Here is a 19,686-nt window from a genome sequence, read left to right on the forward strand (position 1 = left end):
AGACATTCATGCATAAAAATATAAGATTTAATAAGCTATAACAAGTTCTTAACTAATATTAGTATATATGCTTATATAATTCTTTACACCAATTTTTAAATGAGTGGGGGAGGGGCAGAGAGAGAGAGAGAGAGAGAGAGAGAGAGAGACAGAGACATACAGAATCTGAAGCAGTCTCCAGGCTCTGAGCTGATAGCACAGAGTCCGAAGTGGGGCTCGAACTCATGAACTGTGAGATTAGGACCTGAGCTGATGTCTGGCACTTAACCGACTGAGCCACCCAGGAGCCCCACCATTTTTTTTTTTTTTTTTTACTGTATGTTTATTGATATATTGACAGTTTTAGTGTGAACAATGAGCTATGGGAGTGTTTGTAGTTTGGCTTTTATGGTGATATTAATGTGGTATACTGACTTCTAGGGCATCTCACCCACCTCTCCCATATCCTGATATATACCAAGTGAAACAGTTCTGATATTGGTCAGGGATATAATGGATAAAGGCTACAAAATTGGACTGCTACGCTAAGGTGGGCAAGGATGAGGACTGGTGAGTGTAGAAGTGTTTTTTAGATCTTTAATAAAGTGAATAAAGTGGTAATATATGAAACTTGGTTGGGATAAATAACTACTTCCATTTTTTTTTTCACTGTATATTTTCATCTCCTGTAGGGGATGTGATAAGACAGTTCTGGGATGAAACAACTGGGCAGTCCCCTTTGGAAGATCATAGAGGAAGAAGGGTGAGACTAAGAAGCTAGCCACTGGCTTTGCCATGTTGGATACTGAAGCTTAAGGTGCAAGAACAAATAGGCTTTCTAAGGCTCATACAAGGTCTAACATATCTCACCAGAGTTAAAACAAACAAACAAACAAACAAACAAACAAGGGAGTTGGAGTCAAACCTTGAAATCAAGATCAAAGCATATTTTCCTACTTAATACCTTTAATTGTTTGAGGATTCAGGCATCTAAATTTATCAATCCATAATAACATGAATGAGAGCAGTTAGTATCATGGTGGAGCCTTTGAATTCTTTTACACTTATGTATATCGAAGCATCTGTGCTCATATTCTCTACCTTTTTGCATGTTACTATAGATAAACAATCCCTGTTTTAGTTATGCATAGAACCTACCTGTGTTTTCCACCCAAGGGCATTGCTCCTGCAATTCCCTGAAATCGTGAAAGTATGGGATTAGGTGGGGAATAGTTAAACATTTACAAAAGTAAATATTCATGGTTCAAAATTTCAAGCTGAATGATATGGAAAGCTGAATAATTTGGATAATTTCCTCAATTTTAAATTTCATTCTATATGGGGAGCATGCTTACCACTTATTTGTTCTAAGATAGGAACACTACTTGCAGAAAGTAAATTTTCTTATCTTTTATCATGTGTCAGATATCAGAGAAAGCAAATATGTAAGAGCCAGCTTAGATTAGAGCAGTGGTTCTCAAACATTTTGGTCTTGAGATCTCTTTACAAACTTAAAAATAATTGAGGACCTCAAAGAGTTTTTGTGTATATAGATTATATTTGTTGGTATTTACCATATTAGAAATAAAACCTGAGAATTAAAATATACCTTTATTAATTAATTTAAATAAACACGAAACCCACTAAGTTTTAACTAACCATAGGGAGGGAGTAAGTAGAGTTCTAAGTTGACCTACAGTGAGGTTTGCCCTTCCCTTGAGTATGTATGGAACCTGTGACTTGCTTCTAGCTAAAAGAATATGGCAAAAATGGTGGGATGGTCGTTTCTGTGATGACATTACATTATGTGAGACTGTGTCTTAGACCGAAGCCAGAGTTTTTTCTCTGGCTTTGAAGAAGTCACTTACCATGTAGTGAGGGGCTGGGGGAAGCATGTATGGCAGGGATCTGAGGGGGGAGTCTCTGGGAGCTGAACGCAGGAAGAGGAGACTTCGGTCTTAGAGTCACAACGAACTGAATTCTGTCAACAATCATCTTAGCTTGGAAAAGGACCCTAAGCTCCAAAGGGAACATGGTTCAGCCAACACCTTGATTACACCCTTGAAACCATACTTGGACTCCTGACAGTTTCTATAGAAACCGTAAGATAATAAGTGTATATTTTTTTAAGTCATCATGATTGTGGAGATTTGTTTTGCAGCAATAGAGAACTAACACAACATATTTCAAAAAAAAAGAAAAACTTAGTAAGAAAATTGGCATTATTTTACATTTTTGCAAATCTCTTTGATGTTTGATTTAGAGGAAGACAGCTGGATTCTTTTATCTTTGCCTGTAGTCAGTATCTTGAGATATCACACATAATTTAGCCTCTGGAAAACCCTATGTAACACCCAAAAGAGAATGAGAGTCCAAAGGGCAAATAATGTATTAATATTATTATGAATATAGGTTTGACCTTGGAGATCCTCTGAAAGAGTCTTGGAATCCCCCTGAGGTCATTAGACTATAATTTTGAGAATTGCTAAATTAGAGAAAAAAATTTTATTAGTCTCTTATTCCATTATCAATAGAGTATTTAATTGTGTATACACAGAATTATATAAGATAACCTAAACTATATGAAACTCTCAGCTTCCTTCCCTATTTTTTACTTTATTTCTGGTTATGCCCTTGAGTTTGTCCATGTGGTTTATTTCCTCTGCTCCTTTTGATAAACAAATGTAAAAGATCTTTGTTGACTTTAGTTTCTTTTTTTTATTTATTTATTTTTTATTTTTTTATTTTTTTTAAAGTTTTTTTTTTTTCAACGTTTTTTATTTACTTTTGGGACGGAGAGAGACAGAGCATGAACGGGGGAGGGTCAGAGAGAGAGGGAGACACAGAATCGGAAACAGGCTCCAGGCTCTGAGCCATCAGCCCAGAGCCTGACGCAGGGCTCAAACTCACGGACCACGAGATCGTGACCTGGCTGAAGTCGGACGCTTAACTGACTGCCCCACCCAGGCGCCCCTAGTTTCTTTTTTTTAAATAATTTTTTTAATGTTTATTTTTGAGAGAGAGAGAGAGAGAGAGAGAGAGAGAGAGAGAGAACTTGAGTGGGGGAGGGGCAGAGAGAGAGGGAGACACAGAATCTGAAACAGACTCCAGGCTCTGAGCTGTCAGCACAGAGCCTGACGTGGGGCTCAGACTCATGGACCATGAGATCATGACCTGAGCCGAAGTTGGACACTTAACCAACTGGGAGAGTCTTCTAGGTGACCCTGTTGACTAGAGTTTCTAGGAGGAATAGGTAGGAATATGTTTAAAATGTAGTGAATTGGACAGGGTTTTTCTTGAAGTGATGCTGGCATGTTTTGACTGTAGCCTTTACCTACAATGTCATAGCCATTGAGAGATTCAGTTTAGAACTCAGAAGAGTTTGTACAATTTTTTTAATAAGAAATTTATAGAAATTGTCTCTTTATTTTTAATTGTGTATATCTTTTATCTTTAATTGTGAGTGCATTACTTAGTACTAGTGCATGTTTCTCACAAGCGTTTTAGTTTTCATTTTGTGAGATCTCTTTTATCCTTAAAAATCTCGAAGACAGAGTTAGTCTCATGCATCTCAAGATAGCTCAAAACATGATCGATTGCTATTGTCCTAAAATTTGGGGTACAGTTAGGAACATTAATACAGATCATATGGATTTCTTCTGTAGTAATCTGTGGCTACTCTAGTTTTTTTCAGACAAATAATGGAGCAAAAATAAGCAGAGTAGAGAATAAAAATTGTTCTTACCTATAACCAACTATTTTTATTTCTGTGCTATATACCTGCAAGATGCTTGTATATATTATTTAACACAGTTGGAAGTTTTGAGGTATGATTGGAAGCTCTTTGTCTGGAAAGGTCTTTCCAGGTTGGTTTGAAGGTTATTGGTGGAACAGTTCTCACTGTGCTTACATAATTACACAGTGCTTGAACTGGAAAATTAAACTTAAGGGTGACCTCCCCTCTCTACTGATAAAACCCCCTTTTCTTTTGTTCTTTTTCAGTTCTTCTTTCTTTTTATAACTTTCCACCTGAGCACTTTTTTGTTTGTCTCTTTCTTAGATGTTAAGTTTTCAATTTATTTTTCCTCAGGAATATTTTCAGATTCTTAAGTTTTCTATTTATCCAATCTCTTCAACTATTTTCGTTTTCCTTTTCTCTGCACGAGAATTGATCTGCGTTGATAGAGCAGAACTGGCAAATTTTAGTCACATCTCTCACAAAAAGTTTATATTTTTCATGGCTATGATACTACAGAATATATGCACTCAAACTTGTGGGGTAAAATTGCTTTTGGCTTCTGTGATATATATCTGAAATTTACTTATGTAAATTACTTGACATGGTTGAAAGTTTTGAGTTATGATTTAAAATCACTGTCTGGAAGGTGGTACGAAACCTGTTTCTTATAGTCGACTTTGCTTAATAAGAATTAGAGTCATGTGAGTGGGGGGAGGATTATGAAAATTTGATTTTTTTTCATTGGAATATTTCCCTTTCCTGTCTAAATATATTTTGATGCAGTGCTTTGGTGCATCTTTGCGTTTTACTCCCTCAAAAAATATGAGATTTGGGAGTTACGTTTATGTCCAAGCCTACTGTGATCTTTTTATTTGTGTTTTCCTATCATTTCTTTTTTTACATTCTGGGGGCACTTTTCAACTATAAAGTTAGCTTTTGTTTTAAATGAGAGCATTCATGAAGAGTTGCTGACTGAGAGCCGTGATAGTACTTAGTAAGGAGCGCTGCATTGTAAGGAGATGTGGATGCTCATTCTAACTTTGTCACCAACCACTTGGACAAACTAAAAATGCAGCTCTCTACTTTCTGTAAAATGAGAGAGTTTAGATTTTATTTTAAATGTGATAGGATGCCATTGTAGGGATTAAACATGGAAGGAACATAATATTATTTATGTTTTTGTGTGGTCATTCTGTTGTGTGGAGAATGGTTGTAGGAGACAGGTTTTTGTGCACAGAGAAATTAGGAAGAGGGGCGCCTGGGTGGCTCAGTTGGTTGAGCAACCGACTTCAGCTCAGGTCATGATCTCACAGTTTGTGAGTTTGAGCCCCGTGTCGGGCTCTGTGCTGACAGCTCAGAGCCTAGAGCCTACTTCAGCTTCTATGTCTCCCCCTCTCTCTACCCCTCCCCTGCCCACGCTCTGTGTCTCTCTGTCTCTCAATAATAAATAAATGTTAAAATAATAATAAAAAAAGAAATTAGGAAGCTACTGAAATGGTCTGTGAGACAGATATTGCTAGCTTGAATTTGAATTGTAGCAAGATGTAAATTTTGATGGATTTGTGTTCCATTTTGAAGATAGAGTTGACAGAACCTACTGGTAGATTGGATGTAGGTGGTAGAGTGTCAAAGAAAGAGGGATATCAAGGATAATTCCTAGGTAAACCATGGTGTTGTTCCAAGATAGGAAAAACTGAGGAGGAACAGATTTGGATGAGGAAATCAGAAATTTTGTTTGGACATATATTTGAGATGACCTTCTGATTCCCATTTGGGGATGTCAAGTTGATAGACAGTTATATGAGTTTGGAGTTCTAGGGGAAGATAAAGACAAAGATATAACATGTACGAGGTATTTAAGGCCATGGATTTAAATTATCTAGGTAGAGCATGTAGATTGAGCAACAGAAAACGTTAGGGCACCTGGCTGGCTCAATTGGTAGACCATGCAACTCTTGAACTTGAAGTGTGTGTTTGAGCCTCATGTTGGGGGTAGAATTTACCTTAAACAAAACAACAAAAAAAGAACAGAAGAGGTCGATAACATGGTCACAATAGAGCCTTGGACATTCCCAACATTCAGATGCCGACAAAAGACCCTGAGAAAAAATTACTACTGAGGAAGAAGAAAATCAGGAGGATGTGTTTCAAGAACAAAGAAGACAAAAAAAAAATGGCTAAAGGAGCATGGGCAGCATAACATCAGTATCAAATGCTGTGGAGGGGAGTTATGTTAAGAAAAGAACAGAGATGGAAGTACTACAACACTGTATGTTAACTAACTGGAATTTTAAAAAAAGCTCAAAAAAGAGAAGAATGGAGGACTGCATTTGAATTTGGCAACATGGAAGTCATTGATGAGAGCTATCTTGATGGAGTATTAAAGATGGAAAATTGATTGTCATGGACTGAGAAGAGGATATGAAGTGAGGAAGTAGACATAGCAACTAAAGACAATTCCTTGAAGAACTTTTGCTGTGAAGAGGAGCATAAAAATGGAGCAGTACCTCGAAGGGAATTTGGGTTCAAGGGAAGTTCTTTTAAGATAGAAAATAGTATAGGGACGCCTGGGTGGCTCACTTGGTTAAGCGTCTGACTTTGGCTCGGGTCATGATCTCACAGCTCGTGAGTTCGAACCCCGCATCAGGCTCTCTGCTGACAGCTCAGAGTCTGGAGCCTGTTTCAGATTCTGTGTCTCCCTCTCTCTCTGCCCCTCCCCTGCTCGTGTTCTGTCTCTCTCAAAAGTAAATAAACCTTAAGAAAAGTTTTAAAAAAAGATAGGAAATAGTATAACAATAAAATCATTGGTGGCTCGATTCACACATAAAATAAATGTTATTCTTCATCATGACAAATATCGTTAGAACCAAGAGGTTTCTAAAATAGATTCAATAATAAATAAACAAGTCATTTTAGGAAGGAAACAGAAAGGGAAAAGGGAAAGCTAGATGGAAAATTGATAGAACAGGTCTTGTTTGTATTATACTTTCTACTTTCAAATTTGGCGCTTAATCACTCATAAGTAGCTGGGTTCTCTGATTAATCTTGATCTCTGTTCGTTTGTAAGGGTCAAGCATGTCTAATTGTATTTTTAAGTTGGTAACATTGGATCAAGATGCTTGCAGATTTGCATGAGTTTATTTGCATAAGGTCTTCTGCTTTGGCTAAACCAAGACTAACAATTTTGTTTGCTTACCTTTTACCAAGGAAGGAAAGGGGGTAGAAGAAGGAAGCTTAAATGTCGTCTGTTCCCAGTCTATTTTCCTAGGCTAGGTTTGGGTCCTATTAGAGTGAGTGATTTCAGGCTAAAAGAAGGCTTTTCAGGAGAATTGTTTTGAGGCACAGGATCACACATGGCAATTCTTCAATTTCCGGATGACAGAATATGTAACAGAGAGTTGATTATACCATTCTTCCTAAAATACTGCCTTTTATTGGCTTCTGGGTCACCACACTCTCCTGATTTCCCTCCTACTTTTGTGGCTGTTCCTCTCTTTCCTCCTTTAGTTGGTTCTTCTTTACCTGATGACTTACTGTGGAACTTAGTTCCTTCGTGCTCTGTTTTAAACTTTTATTTTTCCTTTTCATTTTGAACTTTCTCTTTGGGTGATCTCATTTACTCACTTGATTGAAATCCTTACCAACACGCTGATGCTTCCTGAATTTATATCTACGGTTGAGAACTCTCTTCTGAACTCCAGGGAGATTGCTTATTGCTTACTTATTTGTCCAATTGCTTACTTATTTGCCTTTTTAGCTATCTTGCATGCTGCTTAAATTCAACAACTCATCATCTTCCCCTTCCTTCTCCCTCAGTCTGCTCTTCCTTTAGCATTTTCTTTTTCAGCAAATTTTAAGACTATATGCTTGGCTACTTAAGAGAGAAATCTGAGAGTCATTTTTGACTCCTCTTTTGACCCTCATACTCTGCCTCCCAACCTGTGCAAATCAATCATTATGTCCTGTTGATTCAACATCTGCCTTTTTAGTCTTCTTTGTCTCCATCTCACTGTAATCATTTAAATTCAAGCCAGCTAATATGTTGCTTTGACTAATGCATTAGCTTCTTAATTCATTTCCCTACATCCACATGTAGTGAGATAATATCTTGGTGTATTTGTGATGTTTCCAGCCTCTCATGATGTAATGAGTAGAAGGAAATTGCATGAAAGAAAAGAATTGTGGATGCGAACTCTCAGAGGCCAGTATTATTGCATAGTATTCTGTTTGCTGCCGTATTTTGCTAAAACAATTTATAGTTGCGCCAATGATTATTATTTTCGGTTTTCAGGTACTAACAATGTGCAGTCAGTTTGCAAGCTTAGGTGAGTGCTTAGAGTCCCAAAGCTATAAACATTTCTTATACTGTGGTTCCTGGTGAATACAGTTATTAGAGATTGAGTTGGCTCATATTCATAGTGACATAGCCCCCTGAAGTTGTTGTATTGCTTCCAGGGATTCTCTTGACAGTTATCAAGGAAGTAGCTACTTGGAACTAGTTTTCCTAACAGTGGAGAGACTTAACCAAGTCGTGTTTTCAGAGATCTTGGTTCTCTTTCTTCTAATAGGTAGAATCTCTAGGCGTCAGATTAGATAATCACTCTGGACATTTTCATTCTGGAGCTTAAATCTAGGTCTGACTCTTGCATCCAATGGAAGAAAAATTGCTATTGCTGCCAGCTTGTAGGAGTGGGAACTACTCTGGTAAGAGCTGCTTGGCACTGGACTGTTGAAGCAACCCTGTAACACCTCTCATGATAATGCAGCCCGAGCCAAAGTGTAGTAGTATTAGCCCTCCTATTTCTGGCCCAGGAAGAGGAGTCAGAGACAGGATAGTGATGGTGGGGCTTCATGCATCTGTGGTGGCTTTCACGATGCCCCCCCCTTTCCTTTCCAAATCAGATGATAGAAACTAGTAGGAGTCCATTCTGCAGCAACGACCCAGATTAGGGACAGGTAGATATAGAGTTCAAGCCCTGGGAAATATTACAGAATTTTTTTGTACATCAGAAAATAACAGTGTCAACGTGTTCTTAAAAACTTATTGCAAAAACCACTGTAGGTATTTTGAACTACACTGTTCTATGAGTTTACTCTGGAATCTTTAGATTTGTAGTATGCTTATGTAAGCTGATCTTCCTTAAATATTGTCCACACTAAGTTGAGGCACAAGCCAATTTACCTTTATTGAGTGACTTTTCCTTTCTGTGCTTTTGTTCAAAATTTCATCATCTGCCTTTATTTGCTTATTTCTTATCCCTGAGGTGAATGGTTCTATGGTCTTGCCTCAGGGAAATACTTACAATGCATGACATTAATTTGAAAAACATATGAAGACAACTTGTTCTCTGGACCATCTTTCTTATATATAACCCTTAGATTTTTATCAGTCAGATGCTTCAAATAGCCAATGGAACAAGAATAATGCAACAGAAGAGACAGTGCAATTGTTTCAATTATGTAGATAGAACTATAGATGTATATTTTAAGAAAACGAAAAATTCCTTTAACACGTTTCTGGTATTTTTGTTATAGATTATATGTTTTATATATCATACAGTTTCAGGTATTGATTAGCTATGTTTAAATGTTTGCATGTATGGAGCATTTTATTTATTTATTAAATTTTATTTATTTATTTTGAGAGAGAGAGAGAGAGAGAGAGAGAGCGCACATGTGCAGGGGAGGGGCAGAGAGAGGAGAGAGAGAATCCCAGGCAGGCTCTGCACTATCAGCACAGAGCCTGATTCAGGGCTCGAACTCACGGACAGTGAGATCATGACCTGAGCCAAAATCAAGATTCAGTCGCTTAACTGACTAAGCCACCCAGGCGCCCTGTATGGAGCGTTTTAATAGGCACATTTTTGTACTCCTAAAAATTCAAAATAAACCCAGACATCTCTAAAACTATAAAATTGAAATATGCCTTGAGGGATATTGAGCCTTACCAAGTAAGAAGCTTGTGTTGTTATTTAGAAGAGAATAAGTTCCCAATTTTTATGCTTTCATTTAGGTTTTGAGTTTGTGGTGGATTTCTTAAGACATTTAGCTCACAGCCATTAGGCATTTGCAAACCAAGACTCTTAAGTAATTTTAATTTAAGAGCTTATACTTCAAGTATTTTTGAGGATGACATAATAAACAAGTTAGTGCTAAGTGGTTTTTTTCCCCTCTCCTTTGGATGTTTCATAGTACTAACTAAACTATTTGAGTTGTTCTAGAATCTTAGGAACTTCCTGACAAAGAAGAGAATACCTCTGCTAATGCATATAGCTATTCACGTGAAAACTAATAACCTAATATTTGATTTACTTAAGCATTGCTAAGAAAAAAGCTCATGGGCTGACATCATACTTAATTTGTTATGGTTATGGTTTCATTGTAATTGTAGAATTCTCTACTTACAGGTAGATTAAACTTTGGGCTTTTTTTGTGGTTAATGTATAAAGAAATACAATGGAAGAAAAAAATGCGATGTCTCACCCAGAAATAATCAATATTAACATTTTAGTGTTTATTCTTCCAGTGTTCTGTCAGCTTTTGAGCACTTTTAAAGTTTTGGTACATAATACTAAATATTTCTCAGAAAGGTTCTACCCATATGCACTCTATCAGTAAATCTGATGTGAGACGGTGCCTCTTCTCTGACTCTCCAGACAATACTTTGCCAATTTCATGGGCAAACATACACTTTAATGTGATTATTTTTATTTGAATTCTTTGATTACTTAGCTTGAACTTTTTCACATGTTGATATGCTGTTTAGAAATCTTCTTTAATAAAATTGCCTCTGCTGCTAGAAGTTTCTTAACACCTCTTCTGGGAGAGCTCTAGTTTGCTTTGTCATTATCGGTGAGGTACAAAAGATTCTAATAGTACAGCCAAATTTCCACCATCAACTTCATTTGTGAGACTTAATGCTTCTCTGCTGGACTCAGTGTAAATATAGAGCTAATTATCTAATTTTCCCAGAAAGAGGTGAGTATCAGCATTGTATCCTGTCAACATCCAACAGACAGAAGGATAGAGCCTTACACAAAAGAAATTCATAAAGAAATGCATGAACAAGTATGATAAATAAAAGGACATAATTGTTAGAATCCTGGTTCCAATAATGTGATTCCTTAGGTAGCTCATAGTGAGGTTACTTCCAATTACTATGTACCTTAAAGTTTATAAAATGTGTTTATATACATTACATGTTCAAATATAATAATAACCCTGTGAGGTAAATGATGTAGCTTGAAGAAACCATAGCCCAGGTATATAAAGTGAATGTCTTGAGGTATAACGGCTGGTTAGGTTTGGAGTCAATACTTAAATCTAGGCCAATAAACTCCAAGTGCCATGTTCTTTCTCTCATCGTAGAAACTTCTGGTATTTATGTTACATGTGGCCTACAGTGTATAGAAAATGTAAAACAAATATTAGCTGTAAACATTCTTAAAATATTCAGGATATTCCAACAAATTACACAATGGTTTTGATTGCAAATATTGGTTGCTTTTGTATTTATGAACCTTATAATAGGATGTGGCCGGCTAAAGTAAACACAGAAACAAAGAACCAAATTGAGCCCTGAGCAGTTTCTTATCCTACTTATGGGATGTGACTAAAAGCTAATTACCTTTTCAATAAAATATAGACATCTGTTCATTCAACAAATATTTATTAAGTACTTACTTTGTGCTAGGCACTATGTTATAGAATAAAACAATGTTTAGCCTTAACCTCATGGAACTGAGGGTGAAAGACATTAAACATTTTTTTTTCAAGTAAATATATAGTTACACTTTTATCAAATGCATGAAGAACGAGTACAGGGTATGATGGAAGTGCATAAGAGGGGACCTAAGCTAAGTCAGAGAAAGTCTTCTTGAGAAAGTGACATTTGAATCCTTAAGAATGAATGGGAGCAGGTGAAAGGTTGGTAAGGGGAGGGGGAAGTGGAAGAAAGCACTTCTAGAATGTTGAGGGAATGAAGAGAAAGCTGACCAGTAGTGTGTGTTGTATAGTGAGAGCTGGAAAAGAAGGGTCTGAGGAAGGTAGTTGCTGTTTCTTTAGTCTTTAAAGAAGTAATTTTGTAGTTTATTCTAGTGATGTTTCCATTGCTGAGACCATTTTTTGGAACTCTTCCTATGACCTTGTCTTCAGATCCAACTCTGAAACAAACGAAACTTTTTTTTTTTTTATAGCAATGAAGAGTGCTTTGCAGTGTAACACCTTACTTAACAGACTTAACTTCAAAAGGGCTTTTGATTATTTATACAAATTAAACCTACCTGCAAGGGGGAAATATATACATACATACATATATACACATACATATTCATCACAGTTAGTATGAGCTTTGACATTAAGAATTTTAAAAATGTGTTTCCACTTACAGAAATTGACCTTTTATAGATATAAAAAATTCACTTATGATCAGAAGCTTAAAATTTTTAGCATATCAGGTTGCTTCTGTTTGAGTGAAAGGAAAGAAATCTATTTAAAGTTACTTATGAATTAAAACCATTGGGATGTTGCTCTAACTGAAATATCTTTGATTAGGTCACTGGCAGGTAGTTTTCCTATTCATGTATAGAGACTGATCTATTCACAATGGATGTCTGTGTGTGTGTGTGTGTGTGTGTGTGTGTGTGTGTGTGTACACATAGAAGACAGAATGATAGGGAAGGGGCATGTGATGTGGAGTCCAAGGCAGAGATCTTCATTCAGATACTCTATTTATATAAGCTGTGTGATCTTCAATCTTTTAAGGCCGCAGTTTCATTTATGAAACAATAGCAGAACTACCACTTGCTCACATTTTCTGGATATGAAAAAAATAAATTTAGAAGTACTTTATAAGCCAAAAAATACTTTATAGTTATTACATATATATGTTTCATAAGTAGATGAATGTGCACCCATAAAAATATAAAATAAATAATAAGCAAAACAGGGGCACTCTTGGTTGAGGACAAACCCATAATTAAACATCTTAATTTCTAAAAGAAAGAAATTACTTAAAAATTTGCATTATTACATGTTTATCTTGTGTCATTTCAAAATTTGTATTATTATATGTTTATTTTGTGTTTCTCTTTTGTGAAATGCTTATTCATGTCAACAAAGAATTTGCCAGTTTTTAAAAAAACTTCTTAGTGTATTTAAGTGCCTGGTTATTTATTGCTAGTGGTATATGTGTGGAAGGGGATAGAAAGGGTGAGGGCTAAAGGTTGAGGTAAAAAAAGGACTAAAAGGGATATACTTGTTATAGAAATGTCATGGTTTAGGAGTAGTTAAAGAGCAATAAAAATATTAATTGTCCCTGTGAGTGAGTTGATTTTTAAAATTTGGTTTACACACAACTTTTAGAGCATCTTTTGTAGTAAGATTGGATGCACATGGATATTTAATAACCCAAACATTTGATCTAAACCAGAGTTACTCTTTTAAGAATGGATGGTGATCTGAGGTACTCTAAGACAATTGGAGCCTTCAGGAAATATTCTTTTCTGAGAAATGCTATGACCACCATTTATTGAAATAAATTAATAATAGTTGATAAAGTCCCTGGCCTTAGTTGTGTTTTTTGACTTGTGGAAAAGTTCACATTCAATGTGTGCTGCCTAAGTGAGTTTTGATTGATAGAGTAGCAGAGTATAATTTTTTTCTAAAATTGCACAAATAATCATGTAGTCAATATGTACGGCCTTTGGAAAGAGACTGGATTGAACGTTACTCATTTTTCTTTAAAAACAAATGAAGACATTTTCAAATGAAGAAGTTAAGATGAATAAGTTCATGTTTTCCAAATGTCTCTTTGGAAGCACAGCACTGTGAATGCAGGCAATAAAAGCCCTATTGTCTGTATCGTCTGTCTTATTGCTTCACGATATCAAAAGAAGGATATACCGCTTATTTTTAGAGTGTTCTGGTCCTATGCAGCAGCCTGCACAGTGAAGAGACCTACATACTCTGTTGCTGGAGTTGCTTGTTTTCCAGGGAAAGAAAAAAGGGTTGGGAAATGCAGAACTCCTCTCCTTCTTACCCAGTAGTAACATTGAGAAGATACCTTGTCCCCATTTTTATTACTTCTGAGATTTTATTGCTGGCAACCAGATGTGCTGAAACTCCTGACGACAGCATCTATTCATTGCGTGTTTTTAATAGGCTTAGAGAAATATAAGTAGAGTACATGAGAGCAGCTCAGCTTCACACTTCAGCTGGGAATGCCCAAAAAGCTTACTGCTGTTTAGAATTCTTGCTACAGTCAGGAGAAAGCCGAAAGCTGTACGGGCACTGAATCTTCTACGACTGAATTAGAAGAATAATGACTGTACAATTAACTATCAACCTCTGCTCATTTAAGCACAGTTTCTACAGAGCTCAGGAGAAATATGGAACTTGATTGGCATGTTTTTATTTGATGGTGTCTGCAAATAGATGACTTTAAAGACAGGTGGTAAGGAAAAATAAGAGAAGGGGGGGGAAAAAAAGAAAGAAAATGCAATTTGAGACATTGCGCCAGGTCTGCAATTCTGTCTTATCTCATTTTCATGGGGTTTTCTCATCCCCACCAAATATTTTACAAAATGAGCTTTTTGGACAAACGCTGAACAATGCAAGGTGAGTAAAGCTAAACTCTATTTCCTTCAGCATTGATGTTTTCTGAATAATAATCTGATATGCCTGTAAAAATTGTTCTGTACTGAAATGTTGGTATGATAAGGGTGTTGTCTTCTTATCACAAATATAAAATTTTATGTGGCATTTTTCTTAATTGAATTTTGAGAAGGAAAATAAGCTTACTTCAAAGCCCCCAAAAGCATCTTAAATTTAACTAGTTTGACCTCTGAAACATAATACAGGCTGTTTCATGATTTCATTTTCTAATAACTAAAATGATCAATTTAAAATGCCTGATAGGTTTTTTTTTTCTTTGTGATCATGGCAGTGATTACAATGCATTTATAGGGATGGGGATATATAATCCTATGTGATTTGTTGGAAAATATGAATTAGCAGTCATGCATGCTCTTTGTAAAACATGCGGAAGATGTTTCCTGGGTCTGAGACATTTCTCTATGCAGAGTAGATCAATAATCACTTTTAAACAAGCTGTATTATCAAACTGCTAGTATTGCTTTGTATTTGGTCAGCTAGTTTGAAAGGATGCTTTGTTATGAATTCCTATTGCTTTTTCAACCTCATCATTTTATGTGTGTGGAGAAGATTGTGAAATTATGAACATATGTTTTAGACGGTTTCTCTGGCTTACACGAAAAGAGACAGCCTATTAAAGAACGCTTTTAAAATGCAGTTTTATCACCCAGCTGTTTACGTTGTGAGAATGTCTAATGTTACATACCTACTGTAGAAAAGACCCCATTTTAACTAAATATACGTGGAGAAGGACTGAGGAAGAAATTTTTGAACATGATAATAATGCACTAAAGCCTTCTGGAAATTGAGGGAGAAGTAATAGTGCACAGAATATTGAATGGTTCTTCTGGTCTCTTCTGAACAATGTGAGGCAGCCTATTTAGAGATTAAAAAAAAACTATTACACAGTATGTGTCTTAATTTAGCAAAGGAAAAGGAGGCTTTTAAAATTTGTGGACATTTAAAATGCTTACCGAGGATAAATATATTGATGACCTTTTCATTGAATGTGAAGTAACATATCTGTTTTTTATAAAATTTCACTTCTTTCCTCAGGACAGTTTTATTCAGTTGACAAATTCTATTTTTTTATGTTTAGTTTTGGATAATTTAAAATATATAACAGTATGTGAAGTGCTGTGATATTCTGTAACAGGCTATCTATATTTTAAGATATACTGGGCTTTTTAATTTAGTAATACATCACTTGAGTGTCTGTCATTTATGGTAAAAATAATCTGTATTGCATGTTATATTTAAATAAAAGAGGCAGTATGGCTTTCTTAAAATTTCCATGACCTGAAGCTACCAGAGTTTCAGGATTTGTACTCATCTTTTATAAATCTTTTCTTTGCTTGATTTCTATTTTTTTTTTAATGCCAAGAACTTATGTGTTTAAAAATATTAATGTTAGGTCTGGATGTATATTCATGTTAGGAATTGTGCTGTTAACAATATGGCAAGGAATTAGTTTTAAAGGAAACATTATTGTTAAAATATGGGAATATCTATATCTTGACGGAACTGTGGATCCCTATCACTCTGCTTTTGCTTTAGCTTCAAGTTGCTTTTATTGTTGGCATGTATTTATGATTGCATTGCTCTCATTATTAAAAATCCAGAATTTTATGCTGTTGCAATTAAGCATTAAAATGTGAAGTTTCTGATGCTTCTGTAAGACCAGTCTTACTTAACCTTATTTTGGTTTTTTTAAACCTAAGATTATCTGAAACTACCAACTAATCAATAAAAATGTATTCTGCTTCAGGGGAAAAAAATCCCTGCTTTATATGTTCTTTAACTTCTTAGTCTTCAAGAAACATATGACATTTTTTCACGTGTAGATCTACTGATTTTCATAAATGACCAACTACTTGATTTACTTTCAAAATCAGTCAAAACCAGTTGTGCCAATAGTTATTATTTTAGAAGTATGAAGAGTGAAAGTAAGTTTATATAACTCACAATTAATGCCTCCACATATTTTAGTGTTTTGGTTACTTGTGTTCAGATCAGATATAATGGTCTTTTAGAACTCTTTTTCTGCTGAGGTTCTTTAAAAATATACAAATGCCTAGACATCAACCTTTCAGTTAGCATTGAATCAGAAAGTAAGATGTAGACTAATAAATCATTCTTGAAGGAAAAGTCATGGAAAAAGAAGGACGCTGGTATGTCATTAGGTGTGATCTTACGACAACTTTAAAAATGTTTCTAAGTAACGAGCCTTTTGACCTTGTGGACTGGACATTAATGGTTTTGGGATTTGAAGCATCAATTATGTAACACTGTCTCTGGAAAGAGCAGTCTTGGTTGTTACAACATGTAGAGTAATCACTTAATTGTTTGGACTAGTTCAAATGGAATATTCAGTAGTTGTATTGTGACATGGTCTATGATCTTTAAACTGATGGAAAAATAACATCAGAGATATAGACAATTGGAATATATTTTATTCTAAATTGCTTTCTAGGAGAAATTACTAAAATAGTACTATGCATTGATTATACATGATATGTTGTTGAGGAGACCTTTCAAGTAGTAGTAATCTTGAGACTTTTCCCAGGTAACTAATCTGGTAAGTAATCCCTAAATCTGCAACTCAATTTGCATCAGGTTTCAGATGGTAGGGCAGTTTACTTCTATGACATGGAAGATAAAGTGTTCAAAGACAAAAATCTCCCATAATAGTTACTCCAAAGACATTTACAGGTTCAATTTGTCAAAAGAGCCAAGATTTTAAATACACCAGTAATATATTCTGGATACTAAATTACTAAATTGTTGATGAATATAGATTGTTAAAGTATTTTATTATCAAATGAATAATTGAAATTTATTTATGAGTGAAAATCATTAGAATATTTTAGACTTGTTGGAAGCCATAGGGACCAACCCTTATGTTTCAGACTGAAACTTCTTAGCTTTTTCTCTCATCATTGTGGTTGTTGAGTACCATTTTAAAATGTGCATAAAGGCAGTGGTAGGATATCCTCTGTTCTTTTACAGCTAATATGAAACAACTGAAGGTAAAGCAAGAAAAAAAATCAGGATCTGCATCCTGCATAAATCCACTTTGACAGGTTTTGATGAAATGCCACTTTAATTTAAATTCTTGTTATCAAGTTTCCTTGCTATCAACTCATTTTTCCAAATTAAATATTTAATCAGATACAAAGATAATTGCTTTTGTTGCCAATAAAAAAATCCTCAAGTGCTAAAATCATTATGAAGCTTAAATCATTTTGTGAGCTTGTCTTTGGAAGCAAACATAAGTAATATCAGGATCCCAGAAGATATATTTTTAACAGAGTTCACTGCATTGAGTACTCAATTGCTTTGAGCAGTATTCAAATGGACAAGATATGATAACTATCTTTTGTGATAAAATGTGCAGGAAAATGTGCTTGATTCATATCCTTCAAATTTTTCCATTTACTGATTTTGAGTAATCTCTCTTGTACGGAGAAGAAATCTGTATTTTTTCCAGATGTGATTATTTCTTTGTAACTAAATGTGTGGCAGTGAATGTCCTGTGCCGTCCGGCCACACAGGGGCATAATAGGACTGGAATTTATTCAGAAGAGGTATTAGAGACAGTTTTTCTCTCCCTCCATATACATATAATGAGAAGAGGCAGACTTCCATGTTTTAAACTAAGATTACAAAACCCTTAATAGACTAAAGGATATTTGGATTTGTTGGTGTTTTCAATTACTGGTAAGATAACCATATGATCTGCTTTGCCTGGACTAGCGTCAGTTTGTGCCTGCCATCCTCCACTAATTATTATTAGTACTTCTGAAAAGTGTTGCTTTTTGACAATAAATTACAGGGCTGGTCTATAAAAAATGAAATGTAAAGCTTGAAATTACCTAGTGCAAATGGACTCCTTTTCCACTGACAGATTTCCACAGTTCTAAAACATTAATATTATTGAAATAAAATTTGATTTTGCAAAATAAATGTTTAATTATTTAGTTTGGTAGTGGTTTTGGTGAGAAGTATTTAGCCCTTTACATAGCATTTACTACTGCTTTGGTTTATAATGAAGCCATCAATTTGTGTTCAGGATTTTTGGCATAAACTCCTGTTATTCATCATGGCACATTAATGACTACTTTGACATTAAAAGAACAGCATGCTCACTTTTCATAGCTTTGAGAATGCAGTCTGCACAGTGTGCATCATTTGGAGTTGGTATGATTGTAGCACAACTTATTTTCATTATAGGAACATTTTTTTATGGACAGTCTTTATTCTGAAGTCTAAGGCACTCGGTAGTCTGATACACACATGCTCACATGTACACAAACACACACACATATTTATTTAACCTTGTTGGATATATATATATGTGTGTATATGTATATACATATACACATATGTATATATACATATACACACATATATGTGTATATATGTATACACATATATATGTATACATATGTATATATGTATATGTATACACATATATGTATACATATGTATATATGTATATGATTAGTATTTCAGTAATCATTAGGATATATATATATAGTATATATATATTATATATAGTATATAGTATAGTATATAGTATATAGTATATATAGTATATATATACTAATATATATATATACTAATATATTAGTATATATATCCTAATGAATATATTAGTATATATATATAGTATATATCTATATATGTGTGTATACACATATATGTATACATATGTATATATGTATATGATTAGTATTTCAGTAATCATTAGGATATATATATATATATATATATATATATATATATCCTAAGGATATATATATATATATCCTATATATCCTAATGATATATATATATATATATATCCTAATGATATATATATATATATATATATATATATATCCTAATGATTACTGAAATACTAATCATATACCACAGACATAAAACCAAATCTTAACAATGATCTCTTTATGTCTAATCAAAGTGACGTTTGATTCATGAATGTGTATCACACATATTTTTACTGGAATATTTACTGTGGACCTTAGGTATATACCACAATTTTTAGTACAGATACTTAATCTGATACTGATGTAGTTTTAAAATATTTTCTTTATTGGAAAATTTTTATAAAGCTACTGGTTTTGTTGATGACTGACAGGTAAATGTTACCTGTACTTTTTTGTTACCAACTTTTATATGATTATGAAGGATCTTAGAGAAGTCAAAGAAGATCATTACTGGTAAGCTTTCTGTTTAATGCTGGCACTATTCACCAATTACTGAAGTGAATTCGTTTCATATGTGCTATGAGCTCTCATATTCATACTCAC

General features: G+C 34.6%; 1 protein-coding gene across 48 annotated transcripts in view; it reads left to right on the forward strand.

Moving 5' to 3' along the window:
* RIMS2 (regulating synaptic membrane exocytosis 2) overlaps window positions 1-19,686 on the forward strand; it is a 612,755-nt gene that overhangs the window by 207,496 nt on the left and 385,573 nt on the right. For 4 of the 48 annotated variants that reach the window (XM_045050080.1, XM_045050069.1, XM_045050075.1 and 1 more), the window contains exon 1: window positions 13,624-14,335. The exons of 39 other annotated variants lie outside the window; for them this stretch is intronic. In XM_045050080.1, coding sequence (XP_044906015.1) covers window positions 14,214-14,335 — 122 coding nt within the window. In that variant the 5' untranslated portion in view covers window positions 13,624-14,213. Of the gene's footprint in view, window positions 1-13,621; window positions 14,336-19,686 lie in introns of those variants that run through there. 5 more of the 48 variants (XM_045050074.1, XM_045050077.1, XM_045050060.1 and 2 more) reach the window with 4 other exon arrangements.

The sequence above is a fragment of the Felis catus genome, chromosome F2 (assembly GCF_018350175.1).
Source record: "Felis catus isolate Fca126 chromosome F2, F.catus_Fca126_mat1.0, whole genome shotgun sequence".
Taxonomy (NCBI): domain Eukaryota; kingdom Metazoa; phylum Chordata; class Mammalia; order Carnivora; family Felidae; genus Felis; species Felis catus.